At 41.6% G+C, this 23052-nt stretch overlaps 1 protein-coding gene across 2 annotated transcripts in view; it reads right to left on the bottom strand.

Annotated features, from left to right (window-relative positions):
- PLS1 (plastin 1) overlaps nucleotides 1-23052 on the bottom strand; it is an 85442-nt gene that overhangs the window by 44359 nt on the left and 18031 nt on the right. For both annotated transcript variants that reach the window (XM_075004790.1, XM_075004791.1), the window contains exon 2: nucleotides 3595-3703. In XM_075004790.1, coding sequence (XP_074860891.1) covers nucleotides 3595-3664 — 70 coding nt within the window. In that variant the 5' untranslated portion in view covers nucleotides 3665-3703. The remainder of the gene's footprint in view (nucleotides 1-3594; nucleotides 3704-23052) is intronic.

Here is a 23052-nt window from a genome sequence, read left to right as displayed (position 1 = left end):
AAGCAACAATCAAAGGAATGGAACATAGAACAGAGATGGTATAACATTATGAGAAATGCATGATAGATTACAGACCAATAACTACAAAGGAGTACACATGGACTAAATATCCAGCTGGTATAAATTTCCGTACAGCAAAAATCAATAGATTATGCTGCTTTACACCAATTGAAGATCTGTTCCATACATTTTAAGACATGATTTGTAGTGTGGTATCACCGAGAGACAAAGGCTCAATAGTGCTATAGTCTTCTTAGGCACCTTCTGAAATTTTCATGTTAAAGACATGGCCCAGTCACACATGTTTATTAATAGCAAAAACTTTGGATGTTGAACACTTTCATTTATATCTTGAGACTATGCGAAAATCCTCTATTATCTTCTAAACAGAGTGGATGGTCTGTTGTTAATTCTCTTCTCACAAGATATCATCTGCATACAATAATAGTTTATAGGCTAAATTCAGGGGGGAAGCAATCACTTGCACTAGGACTGAATTTGGACCTCTGTATTTTGTCTCCTCTCCTAACATCTGTTGTTTATTTAGAATGACTGTGGCAAGACAGGCTCCTGAAGCATAAACCCAATCTGGCCTGTGTTTCATTATAATATAGATGACCTGGTTTAACCTCTTGTCCTCTTGCTTCTGGTGGACACTAGTATGTGTTGGGAGTGTTTTGAATATGCTATAACAAAGCTCTGGAAGATTTTCTCTGCAAAGGAACTGACATGGTCTTACCAGACATTAAAGTATCTTTTCTAATTTAAACCAAGCACATTGTTACATAAGCAAAATTTATATGTTGCTAGTGGCAGCACTTTCCTGACATGCAACAAATTGTTTTGCTGTTGGGCATTATTTCCTCCATGCATTATTTATTCAAAATATCAATTAATAAATAGTGCATGGAGTTAAGTCTCAGAGGGGTGGGGAACATATGTTAAACTCCATGAAAAGAATGTCAATCATTTTAGTTTACTAAGTGCTAACGTAGCAATTTCATCAGTTAACCTGTCAAAATGTTATTGTAGACTAAGCCTAATGAAGAAGGAGAACTCCTTTCTCTTCCATGAAGTGGAAGACTTCTTAATAGAGATTTTCTCCAGGGCTTCCCGCACGGGAAACATGAATAAATGAAGGGGCATGCAGTGGTGCCACCAGGTGACATGGGCCTGGGGGCAAGGTGGGAGGGGGCTGTCTCTCCACCTCCAGAAGGGACAGGGCTAAGGGCAGAAGGGTGGGGCTTCGGGCAGTCAGCTCTGACTCCCCCTCCCCGGCACACACATGCACGCTGCCTTTGAGCCCTTCAGAGCAGTATTTCAAAGGGGTCCGGTGGTTCAGATTCAGTGGGGGCTCCAGGCCCTTTTGAAATGCCAGACCCAGGGCAATTGCACCCTTTGCCCCATCATCACCACCACCACCACCACCACCACCACCGGCAGGCCTGGGGCATGATCACTGGGTCTGTTGTTAAATGTATCCACTGGCCAAAATCAATAAAGAAACAACAAAAAACACCACCAAATAAAAACTATACACTTAAGACTGCCATCTGTAATACACAACATGGCATAACATACTCAAGGAAAACATTTTTAAACTTTAGAATTAAACTGTAAACTCAACTGAAATGATAACTGATAACTAATGGGGGAAACAACACTTACAAGGCAGTGAGGGAAAGCATGAAAACAGGGTGAGGAAGAAAGGGGAGAAGAGTCAAAGAGGTGGAGAAAGTGGAAAGGGGTAGGAAGGAGGTCTAGACTGGCCACTTGATAACTGGATGTTCCTTAGTCAATTACTTCTAAAAATGGAGCCTTGATTCCTTCAAACTTGTTTGACTGATCCGCGGGCACTAGATTTGGATGTATTTGTTGTATTCTCCGGATTGATTTACTTTTCAATCTCTATAAAAGCATTTGCTTTGTAATCATGGCTACTCTTAGAAACCACAGAAGCTGTGCTAAAAAAAGGCCCTAATTCAAGGGTAAATACCCCAATGTGTAGTTCCCATCTGATGTTTGATTGCTAATGCCCTAAACCATTTTCACTCCAATGTCAACTTCTTTCCACTTTATTTTGGACCTGGTTGGCACCCAGTTATAGTAGGGAAGCATCTATTATTGGCTTTGGAGGCTTATTAAAATAGCATGCTGTTACAGTGGGAATGTGGGTATCTCAGTGCAGCTCAATAAGCAATCCATGAAAAGTCTCTGTCAGCTTTGCCATATATATTAGCAAGGATCATTTCAGACCTACTCACTGTGTCTCTGACTATAAGATGACTACCCTGACTATCCAAACAGTGGAGTAATATTTAATAGGAAGAACAGAAGGAAAAGTAAAACAAACAAACCTAGATGTTCAGAAAGACACAGCAGTGTAGAGGTGTTGTTGTTAGGCTATGGCTACACTGCAGAACGTACAGGGGTGCCGCTGCACTGCTGTAGCCCAACAAGTGCTGATGCTTTAACGGATGGGAGAGAGCTCTCCTGCCAAGTTAATTACTTCAGCACCCGTAAGCAGCCATAGCTATGTCAGTGGGAGGAGCTCTCCAACCATCATAGGGCTGTCACACCAGTGCTTAGCATAACTTATGTTGTTCAGAGGTTTCTTATTCACACTATGGAGAGACATAAGTTACGGCAATGCAAGCTGTCCTGTAGCCAAAGCCTTTAGCATTTCCCATAGAAACCTTATTAAGCATATGAAATTATACTTAGCTATTTATTAACATGACTTACTCTCTACAAAAACAAGTTCAAGGATCACAAAGTTCAGTTCACTTGGAAATGTAAATCAGGCTTAACTTTGTGCAAGAGAAATAGTTATTAATCCACTAAAACCCACAACCAAATAAAAAAAGGAAATTGTCAGGCTTATGGGCCAAAACCCAATACTAAAATAAAAGTTTTAAAGAGTCTTTTTTAGAATCAACTACAATAAAATTTTAAATATTTTCATTTAAAAATTCCCCTTCTAGGTTTTAAACCATAACATAGCAGCAAAGAGCTACTGTCAAAAATAAATAAATAAATATTGTGTGAAATTCTCATGTTCTTATCTTCTTAGGGTTTATTAGCAATACAAGGGAGGAAATATGTTTTTTTAAACATACAGGCTAAAACTGGTTTAAAACCCGCAGAACATCTACATGCAAAATGTGCCTTGTTGACAGTCTGTTGACAAAACTTGGCACATCCACCAGCAGCTTTATACCTCTCCATGTTGAGGTATAATGAACAGTTTTCTGTCAACCAAAAAGCCACGTAGATGCTCAGGGGCCTTTTGTCGATAGGCAGGGCTTTCGGTTCCCCAGGCTGTGTTTTTTGCAGAGCTTCTGGTCAGCTGTTCTGTCTTGACTGGGCAGTCTGGCTGCCCTCTGTCAACAGAGTGGATTACTCTTTTGATCTGCTTTTATGTGTAGATGCAATCTGTCAACAGAAGTTTTGCCGGAAAATCCCTTCCGACAGTCACTTCTGTAGACACATGCTTCTCATGTAGATGTAGCCATGATGTTTAACTTTACACTATCTCTGTAAGATATATTGTTCATGGCATGCTGATTATTTTCTCACATCTAGAAAACATACCTATTTTATTGAATGCTTCTCTGAGTTCTTCCAGCTCTTCACGAGAGATTGTGGTTATGTTATTTTCCATCTTCTGACAAAGACAGCAATGGCCTCCAATTCCTTATACCTAGGAATAAGAAATGGTCAACATTACCATAAAGAATCAATTACAAAACAGGCACTTACTTAATCATTGAACTTTGTAATGAATATCCTCAAAGAAATTGCTCAAGATTGCCTCCATCTATAGTGCTGTGAATAGAACTTTTGAGAGTATCAAACCTCTAGCATTTTCTGTGTTGTAATAAAGATTAAAAATTTACAATGGCAACATCTATTTCCATACACCCTGCATTTTCACTATCCATAATAAATCATGTACCTATAGTCTGCATGCTTTTCATTGAACAATATTTCACTATGAAACAGATACCTAAATTTTAGAAATTTCAGGCTACTGTGTAATTCATTTCCAAATGCAACAGGTTATTGGTGTATATCAATGACCGGCTCAGTCCTGCAAGGTGCTGAGCATTCTGAGACTGATCCAATGAAGTACTTAATGTCAATGAGGTATCTTATATCCTGAAAGTTAAGCATATGCTTAAGTGCTTTGTTTCAGTTAGAGCCAGCATGCTCAGCATCTACAGGTTGAAGCCCTATAAAATGGACTATGATGGATAGGCTGTGAAAATAATTCTTAACTCAGAATCTCCCACCATATCCATGCTCAGAGGACTCTGCATCCAGCTCTACCCTTCCTGCATGGAGAAAGGTGGCTGCTCGCCTCTTCCATAGCACCTTTCTTCATCTGTTCCAGACCCGATTAAAAATGCTTTGTGTGGTCTGGGGTTCACACTGAATAATGAAAGACAACTGGGCAGTTGTGGAGCAGGCCCTTTGGATATTCCCTGGAAAGACAGTACAGTCTTGGACTTCATTATTTTCTGTCCCCCTTCCCCCTCCCATCACATTCAAGGAGTAGCTGCAGACATGGGGAGTTCCTGGTAGTCTGGCTCCAATCACACTCCCTACTACGTACCATCAGGTTTGCCATAAATCAGGCAGCTAAGCAGGCCCTGGTCTCCTGAGGATCCCAAGGAATTGGGGTGGGCCTCATAGCAGTTCCATGGGAAACCAAAACACCATCCTCACAGGGAAAGACTGATGAACTCTGTGAGGGATCCTCTTGAAAATTCCTCTCATTGAGAGCTTTTCTCCCTGGATTTTAACATTAAAACATTAGACCCTTGCTATTAAGGCCACATTTTCAAAGGAGCCTCGTCCTATTCTCTTCATAATAGAATCCTAGACTACTGAAATGGAAGGGACCTTGTGAGGTTATTGTGTCCAGTCCCTTACACTCACTTCAGAGCCAAGCACCACCTGGATCATCCCTGATAGATGTTTGTCTAACCTGCTCTTAAATAGCTCCAATAATGGAGATTCCACCATCTCCCTAGGCAGTTTATTCCAGTACTCACTACCTGGACAATTATGGAGTTTTTCCTAATGTCCAACCTAAACGTCCCAAGAAATGCAAGGATATATTTGTACCTACAATTGTGCAATATACAAGACCCATTTGTACACACAAATTCAGGCCTTCGGACCACCTGTCTTCTTGCATTACATGCAGCTGTTAGAAGTCTTTACAGTCCCAGCATAAAGCTCACCGCTCTGCCTACAACTAAGCAATGAATCTTTACTTTTTATTAAAAGAAAGAAAGATTTGTATCTTGTTGGCACTTGTCCAGTACATCAAAGCTGCAATGCATTAAGGGTTTTAATTTAGATCAATAGTCATCATCTCATTAATTTCAGGGGGACCAGGATTTGCTCATAATAATCAAATTCAGAACTGCTATAAGCAATTGCATCTCCGTTGCTGGTGCACACAAATAATGATTAAATGTCCTAAACTATACTCTGTATTCAGAACTGGAAAGTGGCCAGTGGACAGGAAACTGGACTCAGAGTTCTATGGGTTCTGTGTCCAGATCTGCCATTGAACTGCTGCATGCTACTGGAAAAGTCACTTCAAAGATGTGTGCCTCTATTTTTCTCCTCCTGTTTATCTGGCTTATCTACTTAGGCTGTAAGTTTCTCAGGGCATCAAGAGTCTGTTTACAGCAGGTGTGTCCAACCTGCAGCCCACAGGCCGCATGCGGCCCTGGACAGCTAGTAATGCGGCCCCACAAGATCGTAAACTTTTAACATTATTATGTGATTTATATACATTAACTATATTATATATTTTGTACGTGGCCCAAGACTATCTTCACTCAATGCGGCCCAGGCAAGCCAAAAGGTTGGACACCCATGGTTTACAGGGAGTCTGTACGGTGTCTCCCACAATGGGGCTCCTCTAGATATTGCTCTCTATATATTTTAGAAATGTGTTTATGTCTGTCTGTCCATCCATCTGTGAGCCTGTCTGCTCAAGAACACCTCCTAAACAGTAACAGCTAAGACTACCAAATTTGGTAGGCAGCTTCCTCTTTTCATAACTTAAAGCAAGGTCGGGGTTTGACTGTGCTAGGATAATGGGATGTGCATGAAATGTGACTGTTTCGTGGCAAATTGAAAAGGAGAGGTGGGAGAGGAGGGATGCAGGACCACAAGGGGCAGCATGGGGGACAGTTATACCATGGGGCACGGGGGAGTTGCAAGCACCCCAGTGATCAGTCACTGTTCAGCAACACAGCCTGTCGCGCCAGCCACTCTTGAGGAGCACCACTGAGCACCTGAATGACTCCCCCAAGCCCAGGGAGCATTGGCTGATGGCCTGTATGACCTATCTAGCCCCAAGGAGCACTGGTGGGTGCCCTGTGCCGCCTCCACTACCCAGGGCTGCAGCTGGACCATGTGCCTCCCATGCTCTGGGCCAGCCCTGGGGGAAAGGCAGTGGGAAGGGTGTGTGCTCCCTCTGACTTCCCCATACATCAGTCCTGGATCCAGGCAAATGCCAAGTGAGTCTTCTAGTAGTATAAATAATAAATACAAGTCTCCCGGTGTAACTGAATCAGAATTTGGTTTATATAAAAATATTCTTGTCCATCTAAAGTCCTACTCACAAAAAAAAGTCCCTATTTTAACCACTTACATTTCCTCCCCATCTTGTTTTCTGTTTTCTTGAGTTTCTATGTTTGGATTGTGGCTGCTTAACCACATTAGGGTGAAAATAGTCAGCAGAAGCAATTCCACAGGCATTCTACCTATTGCAAATGGCCAGATCAATTCCTCCCACTAATGGGGAGGACAGCATGAAGGAGAGGCTGCTGAGGTTTTTGTTTTCTCTGCCAAAAGGGGCATTTTTAAACCCTGTGGATAACTGGTGCCTTCGCTGTCCCGCTGTGGAGAAAAGTCACTTCAGTTTTACCACAGGTAAGCTAGACAAGGTCAGCCATGGGCAGGGTGGGCATCAGCTATCTCCCTCACAATGAACATGATATGTGCTTAGTCTCCACTCAAGAACGTACAGCCACACAACTTGTGAGCTAGTTGTCTTGCTACAAGAACACCACCTTGTTGACATCAAAAGCCTGATACACCCAATAACAGAATGCAGCGTGTGCTCCATACCCACCAATGAATGAGAAAAGAAGCTAGTGCCACAGACTCTTGCTCTGCGTCGTAACTCATGTGGCCAGAGGGTCACCAGGCTCCACCTCTCCACCCAGTGCCTTACTGGTGTTTAGAAAGAGGATATCTTGAAGCCCAATTCAGAGAAAAGATTTCATCCACCCACGGGCTCCAACTGTTGGAATATGAGAACTCCTGATAGTCACACTTTCCATTACATTGGAGTTGGGGGAGAAGTAAATATGTTTAAAAATCCGTGCAAACCTCTTCAGGTCAAGTTGTATTCTGTCTCATTTATTCATTATACTCGTGTTCTGATTTTCCTAATGCTGGCCTCATGTTTTCCTAATGCTGGCCTCATGTTGTCAGTATACTAATATTCCTCACACTTACCGCACCTATCAAGAGAAAGAGGAGCCAGAACACATGCTGACCAAAAAAGATTAAACAAATTCCAATACATATTTTTAAAAATATGAAAAATATCATATTTGGGGGGCATTTAGGTAGGTGGAAAATGGGATTTAGCCAGCCTGTAGGGTCTAACAGCACAGTGGTACAAAAATTGTTATAGACTCTCTAAAGATCATGACCTGGCTCCACCTAGGATTATGGGCTATTTTAATGTGTGTGTGTATAAGTTATATAAAATTAAGGAGCTTACCAGTTTTAGGTGCTCCTTCCTGAAGGCAGCTGCGGTATCTATTTAAATTGCTAGAGGTTTGTTTGCTTGCTTGCTTGCTGCTTTGTGTAGTATTTCTTCAAATGCAAAGGTATTTTAATTATTTTTCTAATGGAGGACACTCGAGGCCATATTCTATTCTTGCCAATATACAACTTCCCCACTGATGTCAATGGAATCAAGCAACCACTGAAGGTACCAAAGAAAGAATCTTTGCTGAATTAGTAAGGAAGGCATACTCAGCAGAAAGTATTGGGATGACCAAAGAAAAAAAGGACGCATGTCTTTGCTACAGATGGTTGGCCATATCACAAAGGCCTTAGCCATGTGAGCAATCGTATGGCTCAGACAACTAGTGTAAGTAAAGCATGTGATACTATATGAATAACATGACAATGAGTGGAAAACATCTGAATGAAGTATAAAACCAAAACATTTATCCAGGCATTACCTCCACCACAAATATATATTAGCTCTTTCACCCTTCAAACCTAGAATTTTTCAGCTTGTAAGGGAAAAATGGTATCATACATCTCATTAACTTAATTTCATTCAAATTGCTTTATTTGTTTAAATTTCTGTTTTTCAAATTTTTTTTTTATCTTGAAAAGTAAATGACTGGAAAAATGTAATTTAGTTAACCATTAACTACCAGTATCTTGCTGTCTCATGCTGTTTACTGCAGTATAGTCAAGTTTTAGTTAGTTTTGAAGTGGCTTGAATACAAGTGTGTCGTGCATAAATCATCTGTACAGACATTATCGCCCCGGAGAGTCAGGGACACCATGATTTTGGCGGAAAGGGGCTGTGTGAGAAAAATCCCCTCAGACACATGAAGCTTCAAACTGTCATTGCTTGCCCGTTGTCAGCACTCTAATGGTTCTTTTTGAACGGTAGCTCCCCCGGGAATTTGAATTGTTCCATGCACTCATCCATATTTATGAATCAAAGGTGTCCAGATTTGCATATGGGCAGTTTGATTGGGTGAGCCTGGATGGTTTCCAGAACCTTCCACCAGGGGGTGTACCTGGTTGAGGACTTTACCTGTATGGTAATGGACTAATGAATAATTCATGAGAACTGTCTATATAAGCAGGGCTCGCAGCCCATTCTACTCGGCCCTGGATGGGAAGGCGTGGCTGAAACAGCGTCCACCAAGTCCCTAGGCCAGCCCTCTGGGTGAAAATTGAAGACTAAAGCACAAGACTGTCACCTTTCACTGAGGTGCAAGACTGTCACCTTCCAGGAGGTGCAAGACTGTCACCACCCAGAGTCCCTGAGCCAGTGTCTTCAGCAGCCAGGCAGTGTCTCTGTGGGCGAACTTGCCAGGGGTTGAACTGACCTTCGTTCGCGCAGGTACTGCGTCCCTGGCGTAGTGAACCCCAGAGCCTGCCAGGAGCAGCCTAATACCGGACCTGACCTTTTCACCAGACAAGTATCCTAACTCACCAGCAGGCCTGCGTTTTGCGCAGGGCCTACAGACACAGCTTCACCACTTCAGCCAGTAGCTGAGGGACCCCTAGTGGGGGAGCAGGGCTGATCCCCTTGCTGTGTGCCTGCCTGGCAGGGCAGGTGCAGTACCCCGAGGACCGACCTTAGGCCAGGTCTTGTTGGCCTCTGGCTGAACTCTAATCCAGAAAGACATTTATTTAGACTGTTTATAATTTCAAACTGTTATTACCTTAATTGATTTGTCCCTTAATAGTAGTTAATAGTTGAATTATTAGTAGTAAGTAGGATTGTTTGTAATAGATAAGATAAGATTATTATATTATTTTAGTAGTTAATTATAGATAGTAATTGTTAGTGATACTTAGTTAGAGGGGAATTTTTAGTAACTTGTTAGCAAAATACATACCAAGGTGAAGGCGTGGTCTCCCTTTCCCTGTTTTCCTATATTTGGCGCAATTGAGAGGTTAACACCCCATCGGCCTTGTATAAAACTATTTGGATCGGAGTAGCGACCCAATCCCGGCAAGGGTCAGAGGAGTAGCGCCCTCTCCCTCCTTTCAAAATATATATATATATTAGATTACTTTCCTTTAAATTTACTTCTGCACCTACTTACTTGAGACCTCGTCACAACCTTGTGTTAAATATGTTCACCTCTCGTTTAATTCAAGTAAGTGTGTACTGTTATTAGAACAAGAACTAGCTATAATATTCCCGTTCCTCCTCTGAGTATTAATAAATTAATTTGTTTGTGTTCCATAAAAAATTCTGTTGCCTGCCTCATTGTTTTCCCCGGCCCTATTCTGCCCAAGGGGGTGCCAGTGTGGGTCCATGTCTCCTGGAGGCGCACCCTCACAAAAGCCAAAGGGGTGGGTTCCGGGACCTGAAAGGTGGTGAGGGGTTGCTCTTTAGCGTCCTCCCATCACCTGTCGGAGGCCCAGCATTGCTGTCAATTTCTCGGCATTGCTGGAGAGTCTCTGGGCAAAGTGTTGGTGTGACATACTACATGGTAAGTGTTGATTAAAATATATACACTGGTGGGTTTTGTTCATTTGGAAATTTTAATTAAAATAAAATATTTCAAATTTTATGAGTATTTTCAACCTTCCACATATGCACCAGATACATGCATAACATAATTATGAGCTATTTGATCACCGAATCATAGAATATTAGAACTGGAAGGGACTTCAAGAGGTCATCAAGTCCAGTCCCTTGCCCTCAGAGCAGGACCAAGTACCACCTAGCTCATTCCTAATAGCAGAGATGGAAAAAGTATTCAAAGGGTGTGTCTACACTAGCTCCCTATTTCAAAGGGAGCATGGTAAGTAAGGTGTCGGGAGATTAATAACGAAGTGCTGCACTGCATATGTAGCACTTCCTTAAGCTAATTCTCCCCCGCGGCAACTTCAAAGTGTTAAACTTGGAAGTGCTGGTGTGCGTGTAGCAGCGGTTAACCCACCGGTACTTCAAAGTGCCTGGGCAACTTCGAAGTCCCTTTACTCCTCGAAATTTTGTGCATATGCAGCACAGCACTTCATTAATAATTTCCCAACACCTTACTTACCATGCTCCCTTCGAAGTAGGGAGCTAGTGTCGACAAGCCCCAAAAGTTACTTGAGTAAAACCTCGGCTTGATTAAGTACTAGTCACCGATGTCCCTCTGGAAAATTACTTGAGTAAAAGTATACACACACCACATCTTGATTGTACTCGAGTATCCAGAAGCAAAAGCATCTGCACTTTTACTCAAGTAACTTTTTGGATATTCTGCCTGTTATTTATCCAACTTGTCCTTAAATATCTCCAGCGATGGAAATTCTACAACAACCCTAAGCAATTTATTCCAGTAATTAACCACCCTGACAGTTAGGAAATGTTCCCTAATGTCCAACCTAATCCTACCTTGCTTGCAGTTTTAGCCTGTTGCTTCTCGTCTTATCATCAGATGGTAAGGAAAATAATTTTTCTCCCTTCTCCTTGTAACCCTTGCACACTTTTAGGTACTTAAAAGCTTCTATCATGTCACCTCTCGGCCTGCTCTTTTCCAAACTAAACAAACCCAATTCTTTTAATCTTCTCTCACAGATTATATTTGGTAGGCCTTTAATCATTTTAGTTGTTCTTCTCTGTACCCCCTTCAATTTCTCCACATCTTTCCTAAAATGTGGTGCCCACAACTAGACACAGTATTTCAACTGAGGAATAAATCAAAGCAGAAGAATTACTTCTCATGAAAAATAATATGAATACAAGTGAAAAGGGTTAAATTTATTTCAGTCAAAAAAGCAGGGGGCATGAGGGTTTAGTGAAAACCAAAATGGGGGGCTTCATGTAAAAAGTATGGGAACCGCTGCTAAAGCAGGTTGCAACTGGAGTACTGCTCTGCCTGCATTCCTGTAGCTTGAGACAGGGGCTTAACAAGCCTCAGTATCCCCGGAATAGCTGTGAAAGTACATTTTGCTTCCTGTCTGTCCTTGCATGAGACGGAGTGACGGGAAGCATGTGCCCTTCTGCCAAATCCTGGCGCCTCTATACAGTGGGCACTAGGACTGTCCAAAGCTATGCTGCCTGCACCTAGCATCCAGAGTGTGGCTGGAGAGCATAGAGGGAGATCCCACCAGTCACATTTCCTGGAGCTGTCCCTATACGGCCATGAGTTGGCAAGAGGGCCCAATAATTTCCCCTCTCCCTGCAGGCAACAGGCAATTTGGGTTTTTCTCCAGCTCTGCCCTAGCCTGTGTTTTAAATTCATCTGCCTGCTTTTCAAGCAGCAGCTGCCTTTCTAACTATAATGGACATGACAAATGCTGCCTGCAGAGACCATTTTCTTTTGTGAGCATTCTTTTTGTCTGCTTCTAATGACACCTCTCCTAGGCCAGGTGCAAATATCTAATCTTCCTCATTATAGCTCTGCTTCCTCCTTGTTCCATATTGGAAGCAAGTAAACATAATTCTCCAGATGAACATTGTACAGACAAATTATAGCTTCTAAATTAAGTATTGAACGTTTGATGCTATTGGTATTTCCAAAAGCCACAGAGGGGCTTCTGTCTCTTTATTGTGAGGCTTTGAGACAGACTGTTGTGTTGTTTAGTACAATGTTGTACTTTAACCTTTGACATCTGTCTTTCAGTTCCCTTATGATTCTTTAATGTTATGGGCTCAGAATTGATCAAACTTTCTAAAATTGCTTTTCTTGGACTCTTTATTGAGCTGAGATCTGATTCAGCTATAGAGTTTATGCTTTCTTAAAAAGGTTGCTTCTTCTAGCCAGCAACAAGAGCATTACAAAATCAGCTTTCAGAGGGATTTTACACAAACCTTGAGTACAGCTTGTGCTGTAGGGAGCCATGCAGATTCTTAGTACTGTACTGAACATGTATTAAAGCTCCAGGGTGACATTCTGGCCCCATTTACAAAGGCTACATCTACACTAGCAAGTTTTTTCGAAAAAGCTGGGGCTTGTTCAAAAAATCCTGTGGAGCATCTACACACGAAATGCTCACTTTCAATATTAAATCGCAAGAATGCAGCACTTTTTCCCAGCAGCCCTCTTCCACTCCCAGATGAAGAAAAAAAGACTTGTGTAGACACTCTGGGGGCCCTTTTTCCAAAAGACTAGTCCTCCTGGTGCCAGATTTTTTGATACCTGGCCTGTTCTTTTGAAAGATCAGGGACTGTGTGGATGCTCTCTATCAAAAGAGCAGATCGATTTTTTTGCGTGTAGATGTACTCTTTTGAAAGAGTTTTTTTGGAAGAGATCTTCCAGAAGAATTTATTTCAAAGGATCTCTGAAGTGTAGACATAGCCAGAGAGTTTTGCCATTATCATCAGCGGAGCCAGAATTTCACCCTGATAAGAATCAGTACTAGGGACTGTCCCCACACAAGTTAAAAATATCTTACAATATAGGTAGAACCTCTCTAATTTGGGACTCTCTCGTCTGGCAACATCCATAATCTGGCATGATTTTAGCTAGCTGGATGACCACTTATCTTGGGTGTGGCCAAGTTTCCCATGCTCCATAAAATAAATAAATAAAAATGCACCAGTCCTGGTTCTCAGTGTTCTGTGCTGTTAATTAGGTGTAATTTATCACTGTGTGTCTTCTAAGAGCCCTGTAAGGAGTGAAAGAGTTCGTAATGCTGTTAGACAATATTGACCTCACATGGTCCAGCAAATTCTCTTATCCAGCACCAGTCAGATCCTGAAAGTGCTAGACTAGAGAGAAGCGACCTGCACAGCTGAAAGATGACCTCAAAAGGAAAAAAAAGGAAGGGGAGGGTTGAACCATTTTTCTTTTACATAATATACAAATGAGGATTTTTTGTTTCAAAGAGATTTGTGTGTTTTTTTTTTTTAAACACATGAAACTTAGGATCTATGTAGCCTGGAAGATGTTATGGATATGCTTACACTGAAAAAACAAACTAAAGGTAGCAGTGTAGATGTTCATGATCAGTCTAGACTCTGGAGCCTTCTAATACCCTCCCAACTCTATGGATAGCAGAACCTAAGCCGAAATATCTGCACTAGTATTTTTAGCCCCATCACACGAGCCCAAGTCAGCTGACCTGGGTCCTGAGACTTGCGGTGGTGAATCTTTTTTTACAATGTAGACAACCTATGATAACTGGAGCATTAGTGAAATAGTGACACATGTGAAGAGAGTAATAGCTAAGCAATTAAGAAAAGATTGTGTTTAACAATTAAAATGCTCTTTTGCTTCTATTAATGTCTTAACTTCACTTAATTAACTTTCAACCTTTGTGAAAGGTTCAGCATCCCTGTCCCTTCATGTAAAGGATCAGAGCTAACCGTAGAGGAGCATTGGAACCAGGGGGAGAAGTGAGGGTCACTGCTCCTATAGTATTGATCTTGTGGGGGCCACTCTCTGTTTCCTCCCTTGTGTATCATTCTTCACTGAACTGCTTCATGCTCTCAGGTGCAGTGGGACTCTGCATCTCCTGGGGAAGAGGCATGGGTAGGACCCAGAGAGGCTGGAGTATCTGAGGCACTGTTGGGGAGAAGCTTGGAACCAGGGTGACTGGGCTGAATCTCAGTATTTGAATGGGCTTCCTACACCATGCACCAATCACCCTCCCATTTCTAGCCCTGACATCCTGACTGTCCCATGCTCCCCACAGAGAGCACCTCATTTCAACTTCCTGCTCGCCAAGCTTAGTGTTGTGCATAGAGAAACCTGAACATCATAAGCACCTCTGTCCTACCATTCAAAGCAAATTTCTGCTGCCACTGGACTGATCACCGAGATCCCACAGGAGGCCCTACAACACAACCATTGAAGCCTGGACTTGTTTTCATATCATAATGAAAGACAAAAGAACTTGTCTAGAAAGAAAAAAACAAAAACTTACAGTGCTTGTGTTATTTTTGGGGGAATTCTGCACCACTGTGCAATGCAGAATTTTGCAGAAATTAAATTTTGTGCATTCACAATTTTCCTTCCCCAACAGAAATGTGCCGCAGAACTTCTGGTCACCACCTGGAGGCTGCTAGAGTGGGCAGTGCCCAGGTCACATATAGAAGATACTGCCGAGGGAAGGACAGTGTTGTGCAGGAAACTCCAAGAAGCCTGGGACTAGTGTTGCCTGGCATCCATTTTTGACCAGAATTATGGGTCAAAAAGAGGCCCCTGGAGGCTTTTGTCAGAACCACGGACAGGTCCACTGTAAGTATGGTCTGCAGCACAGTGGGGCTTCCCAGAAACGGCTGTCATGTCCTGCCCCTAAGCACAGGGGCAGCCATGAAGCACCACATGCTGCCTCTGCCCCATACACCAGTTCTGCAGATCCCAGTGGCCAAGAACCAGTTTTTAAATCTCTCTACTCCTTGCTGACTGATATAGGTTGAACCTCTCTACTCTGGAACTCTCTCACCCAGCAACATCTACAACCTGGCATGATTTTAGCTAGTCGGACAACCACTTAACATGAATGTGGCCAAGTTTTTCATGGTCCCATGAAGTTTGTTTACAACCAACAGTCCTAGCTCTCAGTGTTCTTCTGTAATTTACCCCTAAATGTCTTCTAGAGCTCAGTAAGCAGTGGAAGTGTTGGTAATGTGCTAGACTGTATTGATTTCCCATGGTCAGGCAAATTCTCTTGTTTGGCACCAGGCAGGTCCCAAATATACCAAAATAGAAAGGTTCAACCTCTACTTTGAAATAAATTACCCACATAACTGAAACTGGCATGCCTATCCTTGGATGAATGCATCAAAAATTAATCATTGAATTATAAGACAGCTGAAAAGGTAATTTTAAAAGATTAGGTATATGTTGAGATTTAAATAGGAGAGACACCAATGTCAGGGGCATTTTGATAGAAAAGAAGCTGCAGAAACACAATTAAGGTACATTATCCTCAGTTATTAAGACCCAAGTACAAACAGGAACACTCCTTTTTATACTCTAACACAATATAAAGAACAAGAACATATTCAGTGTAATTGAAAAACAATGCAATAGCAGTTGATCAAGATATAAATTAATCAAAAATGGAATTTTCCCATCTGTTGCATGTCTAGCATTCTGAAAGTAGACAAATACATTACTGAGGGTGGGAAGGTTCGTTTGTTTCTCCTGCTTCCAAAACATTACATATTGGTTTCTAACAGAGGCAGATTAGCCAAATTAATTAAAATGATTAATGACAAATGTATTTTCTGCCAATAAAATGTATTTCTTGCACTATATAACAATGACTGTGTAATTCACAAACAGTTATTCATTCTTTATTCAGCACAGCCATTCTGAGATGTTTAATGTGATCAACATTTTTCATTACACTGTGTGTCACCTTTAAAAGTAAACATGGGTGGGTCAAGAATTAGTATAGTCAAACAATGACCTTTCTAAAGTAGAAATCACAGTTTATGGACCTGATTCACTTATATTGCACAACTGGAAGCAACTCCACTTTAGTTTTTGGAATCACTCCAAGGTAAAACTAATGATTGTTAGACCAGAATCAGGCAATTTTTACAAAAGGGCAAACTATCCTTTTCAAAAAGCTAGCTTTTCATTTAAACAAAACACCGCAAGTCTCCTTTGCCTGCCGAGTACCTAGAACAGCTATGCAAATTCATTAGCAGTATCAGTTCTCACAGTTTCCTTAGCATACATGATTCAAGAGGATCTCAGCATACACATGCTTTGTACTGCTGTACTGCGAAAGAAAGGCTGAGTACTGCAGCAGGACCAACACTTAGACTAGGTCTATATTGGTTGCAGAAGATCAAACACTTACATTCAATCTTCCAGGCATGTTCCTGGGTCAGTGTTGACCCCATAATTCCTTGTGAGACACAAGAATGAAGGAACGTCAGCAGAAGGAGTGTTCCCGTCAACATTCTGCAGTGAGGACAGGGATCAATGTCAATGGTTGCAAAATCAATTTTAGGTATGCAATTGGCATACCTAAAACTGTGTAGCAGCCGTTGACATTCCTGGTAAGTGTAGACGTAGCCCTAGATAACATTATTTCAGAATTATTACTGCAGACAAAGTGGGTAGTGATGACTACTGTTAAGATTATCTGAACACTCTGCATTATAAGATCTTGTTTTCAGTTGCTTATATGTTTATAAAATTTTTATGATCTGGGTTAAAATTTTTCATGTGGGGTGCCTGTCTTCGTCTGACTTTTTGAACAGTATCAGCAAAAGTGGTTTAGTGCTCTCTAATGGGTTTAGGGGAAAAGACATAGTATTTTCTTATTTTGGAAAAACTTTGTTTCATTGAGAAGCTCTATCACCTCTATGCACTGGAGCATGGCTGGAGAATCACATGTCGAGTGCTATCCCTGTGAAAGTTCATTCAAATTTAGCTGAGTTATAAGAGGTCTTTGTACTCCCTGTTTCAGCTGGGGACCAAATCCCCACAGATCCCTGACCAGAAGTCTTCCATTTGCTACCCAGGATACATAAATCTAGAAACTGTGGACATCCTACCATCTCAGGTACTGGCATCCTTACAGCAGGACTATCCTCCTATGTTGACTCTCTCCTCAAATCCTACACTACCAGCACTCCTTGCTATCTTCTAGATACCACTGACTTCCTGAGGAAACTACAGAATATATGTAATCTTCCTGAAAATACCATTCTTGCCACCATGGATGCAGAAGTTCTTTACACCAGTATGCCACGTGGGGATGAAATACAAGCTTTCAGGACCATCCTCCCCATGTCACATCTGATGGCTGAACTATGGGACATTGTCCTCACCCACAACTATTTCCAATTTTGGGACAATATATACCTTGAAGTCAATGGCACTGCTATAGGCACTCGCAGGGGCCCTACAATATGCCAACATTTTTATAGGAGACCTAGAACATTTCCTCAGCTCCTGTTCCCTAGCACCTGTCCTGTACTTATTCTACACTGATGACATCTGACCATGGTAAGGAGACCCCTGAAAAAGTTCCACAGGGATTTCAACAATTTACAACCCACCATAAATCTCAGCTTGGACCACTCTACACAAGAAATGGATTTCCTGGACACTACAGTACAAATCAACAAAGGTCACATTAATACCACTGTCTATGAGAAAGCCACTGACCACTATTTTTATCCACATGCCTCCAGCTTCCATTCAAGACACATCACATCACATGATCATTGTCTACAGCCAACCCATAAGATACAACCATATCTGGCTCAATCCCACCAAGAGAGACAAAAACCTACATGATCTTTACCAAGCACTCTTAAAACTTAATTGCCCACCTGGCAAAGAAACAGATTGACAGAGCCAGATGAGTATCCAGAAATCACCTACTTCACGATAGACCCAACAAGGAAAATAACAGAACACCACTTGTCTTCATGTATGGCCCTCAGATTAAACCCCTCTGACAATTTACAACCTATAGTGGGACACAATCCCTTGCTCCCACAGGCCTTGGGTGACAGGCCAGTCTTAGCCTACAGACAGATGCTCAACCTCAAGAAGATACTCCCCAGCAGACACACAACTTATCAAAGAAACTCTAACCCACGACCTTATCCCTGCAACAAACCCCGATGGCAACTCTGACCAGGTATCTATACAAGCAACACCATCAGAGGGCCTAAACACATCAGCCACACCATCAGGGGCTCATACATCTGCACATCCATTATTGTGATATGTGTCATCAATGCTCCTCTGATATGTATACTGGATAAACTGGACAGTTTCTGCGCCAAAGGATGAATGGACATAAATCCATTATCAGGAATTGGAATACTCATAAACCTGTATGGGAGCACTTTAATCTGTGTGGACATTCAATAATGCATTTAAAAGGAGTCATTCTTCTACAAAAGAATTTTACCAAAAGATTACAGAGGGAGACATATGAATTGGAATTCCTTTGGAAATCTGACACATTTAAATTAGGCCTTAACAGAGATCTCAATTATCTCATGCATTACAAGGGCAATTTCCCCACTTACGATATTTTCATGAATGGGACACATGCTACTTAACTTAATTTGCTCTATCTGTTGGTCCTACTAGTGACAAGAACTTCCACCCCCATTTTTCCCCTCCTTCTTTCGCCTCAGACTCTGTCCCTGCTACATAAACCCTGGATTCTAACTGTCTATTCTAATAATCTGAGGAAGTGGGTCTTACCCACTAGTGCTCATAACCTAATAAATGTTAGTCTTTAAGGTGCTACAGGACTGCTCATTATTCAGCAGACTCTGCTAGAAGGCAGCAGCAAAATTTTCCAAAGATTCCATCTTTATGGAGCATGTTCTATATCAGGACAGCAGATACTTGGAAAAGCTCTCCACGAAATCTCTCCTCCTTGCTTCCAGGAGTCATTGGAGCAGAAATTTAGAATTGAGAACAGAAGGCCAACAGCAGAGAAGGAAAGTAAACTAGAGCTCTGACCACTGGAGCATTCTTCCTTCCTTCCAAAGCAATTCCTGATACGCTACTATGGACACCGTCCACGGAAGAGCTGCAGCATTTTGAAACGGGAACACTATCTGTGGAAATGTGGGCAGCATTGTAGTAGAAAATAATGCTGGGTAGTCCATGTGGGCCTCAAAAATGGTTTCTACAAAAACTCTTATGTACCCTGCAGTCTGCACACCTGATTGGTGCATGATTCAGATCTTTTAACTACATATAAACACAAAGGTAGTTTGAATAACGTATATTGGCTTCAGGATAGCAAGAGAATTTGATTAATAAAATTTGTACAATACCACAGTACATCCTGACCTCCCTGTCTGGCACAGATCTGGAATAAAAGTGATATAAACCATAAAAGATTAGGGTGAGAAGAGACCTCAAAAGGTCATCTAGTCCCACAGTGTCCAATACGCTGGCCACTCACTACATGTGGTGAACACAACACCGCAGTGTGGCGATTCCCAGGCTCTGTAGCCACATGTGGCTCTGGGAACCTTTAAATACGGCTCCTTGGAGCGGGACATGTGACATGCTCTCCATGCACTCCACACATGCAACCCCCGCTGCTTCAGCCCTGGCGCGGCCCTGTCAGCCACAGCTCCAGCAGCCCCAGCATGGCTCCAGTGGCTGAAGCTCCAGTGGCCACAGCATGGCTCCAGCTCCAGCAGCCACTGCAGTTCCACCAGCAGTGGGTCTGGTAACTTGCCGGCATTCACTTGCAGGCTAGGGGGACTGGGAGTACCCGGCTCTGGGAAAGGGGGAGGGCATTCAGTTAGAGGGGGGCTGGGGTACCTGACTCTGGTGAAGGGGTAGGGCATTTTTGGGGGGTTGGTGGGGCTGTGGCAAATATGCAAGGATGACAATCACAAGTGTGGTGACCCCTGAATTACTATTGGACTCCACTGCTCTAGACCAATCCCTTGCTCAAAGCAGGACCTAACCCCAACTAAATCATTCTGGCCAGGGCTTTGTCAAACCTGGCATTAAACACCTCTATGGAAGGAGATTCCAACACCTTCCTAGGCAAATCATTCTAGTGCTTCACTACCCTCCTAGTAAAGTAATTTTTCCTAATATCCAAGCTAGACCTCCTCCACTTCAACTTCAGACCATCGCTTCTTGTTCTGTCATTTGCCACCACTCAGAATAATAGCCTAGTTCCATCCTCTTTGCCACTCACCTTCAGGTAGGTGATAGCTGCTATCAGATCTCCCCTCATTCTTATCTTCTGTAGAATAAGTAAGCCCAGTTCCCACAGCCTTGCCTCACAAGTCATGTGCCCCATCACCCTAATAATTTTTGCTGTCTTCTACTGGACTCTCTCCAATTTATCCACAACCTTTCTGCAGTGGGAGGCCCAGTGCTAGATGTACTTCCCCACATATGGCCTCATCAGTGCCACATAGAGGGGAATAGTCACTTCCCTCAATCTGCTGGAAATGCTCCTACTAATACACCCCAAAATGCATTTGGCCTTCTTGGCAATACTGTTGACTCATATCCAGCTTCTCATTTGGATCCCCAGGTCCTTTTCTGCAGAACTGCTGCTTAGCCACTCAGTTCCCAGCTTGCAGCAGTGCATGGGAGTCTTCCATCATACTGCCTGAGAGGCAGGTGCTTTTTGCTCAGAACAAGCTATTGTATAGTCAGAATAATGTGCTGTACAAAACATGGATTTTCCCGGGCTCCTTGGCATTGTACAGCACAATTTCCTCTACTTCTGCTAAGCTGATTTCGAATTCATTAGAGGTTTTTTGCAAAATGGGACAACATGGCCTTTTGTCTGGAACAACTTTTTCCACAGTAGATAATTCTGGCAAGTTAAACTGCTGAATTTAAAATTTTACTTAATGAAATCTTTCACACAGAAAAAGTGCTTTGAATCATTTTGTTTTTATTTATACAAAATGCACATAACTTACCTTGCATTACAAACATCTAATACCTAAAAAGAATCACACAAAACCAAACAGTTTCTTCCCACTAGCTAAAATAACCAGTGTTCCAGTGTGTCATATACTGCTAATGGTAATAGGAATTTGGTGTGGATGAGTGGTAGTATAAAGCTCCTGAATTACACAGATCTGTAAAAGCTGTTTCAAAATATCAAAATCAAGAACCATTCACAGGCTTTTTCAAAACTTTGAAGTTGTGACATTATGAGGTTACTGATTGTATAAATAATCTGAAAATATCTGAAATAAAGATAAGACAAAGGAACTGTAGCTGGTGCAAGAAGGGCATATTAACTCTTTCTAAGACAATGAGATCTCTTGTTTGGGAGAGAGGTGGCGGGGAGGGGGAAAGGAGTATAAAGGAAGTATAGTTCCTGTTCAGAAGTGCCAGAGAAATCAGCAAGTGGAAACCACTATGGTAATCAACCAGTCTCCTGGCTGCGCCTCTTCTTGGTTGGTGCTAACCACTTCTGACGCTACAACAGCTCAAGAAAAGTTCTATGCTATTTGTGCACCTGCAACTTCCTTCCTGGCTGAACAGAAGCCAGCTTAGCTAATAAGGTGATTATGGCCCAAAGCATTATCTCAGGAGTTTCTGTTATAAAAAGACAAATTAATTAGCATACCTGTACTAGTTGACAGAAAATACAGTACCACCAAGAAATCACTGTTCAGATATATGTTAAAAATCAGTCAAGTCAATTGTGAATCTTGTACCATAGGATTCCAAATAACTCTTCCCCAAACTGACTGTTTGAGAAAAAAAAAAAAAAAGTAGCTAAATGCTCTGTCTACTCTTGATTTTATCATAGACCTTTGCCTTGGTAAAGTCCAACCTACTCTGCGGGTGTGGTAACTAACCTCTGTCAGCAAAAAACACAGAGAAGGAAAATGAAAGAGCAGATATGGTAAGAATCTGAACTTCTTAGGCTTTAAAATAGAATAAATTAACATCTTTCACCATCTACAAATTTAAATAATTTTAACTGTCTTTTTCTTCTAACATAAATAGTTAATGTCATTTTATCAACTGAGGATTCATACAAAAAGTGCAAAGGGTAAAATGGCAAAAAAATAACATCTATTCCTCTTCTGGCTTTGCATATAAGGATCTTTTTCTTAAAGTTTTTTGCCTTTACATTACCACTCAATGGTGGTATTAATGCTGCAGTTTGGGAATAGATACTACACCAGTGCTTTTGCCACCATGTTCTTTAACCGCCCCCCTTCAACAGTAAATTTATGTAACAGGATGACAAAAAACAGTTGTGGCTGGCAGAACCTCATCAGCTTTATAGCTCCCTTTTCTTGTTACTATAAGTAGAGTTACATGGAGCAAACTTCAAGAAAAAAATCAGAAATCACTAGGTACAAATTGATACTAATTAACTTCCTGGATTTCTATAGAGTAAGAAATATCATTAGCTGGTGATTCATAGACAGAATTTCAATTATTTTGATTTTCTGTGTAACCAGACACATGTGGCACATAATAGGTAATATGGTCTCCATTATGGGCCAAATTTCTATTCTTTTAAAATTTACCTTACTTTATATAAATAAAACACAATATTATTTACCAATAAATTGTAAATTTGGCAGGATATACAAATGAACACAGCACAATTTGATTTAATCTACAAATAATAATCACTAATAATTATTTAAAATGAGTATTACTGTTATTTGTCTAGTTAAAGCATGCTGGCATCTCAGTCAGACAAGGAATCTGTTTTACCAAGTAACGTACAAACACAGAACAAAATAGTGATCCCTAATTCAAAGTGTTTATGACACAAGTACTAAAAACAAAAACGAACAGTTCTTTATAATCATCAGTATCAACAAGCGTACAACTT

This window comes from Carettochelys insculpta, chromosome 10 (genome assembly GCF_033958435.1).
Source record: "Carettochelys insculpta isolate YL-2023 chromosome 10, ASM3395843v1, whole genome shotgun sequence".
Taxonomy (NCBI): Eukaryota; Metazoa; Chordata; order Testudines; family Carettochelyidae; genus Carettochelys; species Carettochelys insculpta.
This window is presented reverse-complemented; position numbering and strand designations above follow the sequence as displayed.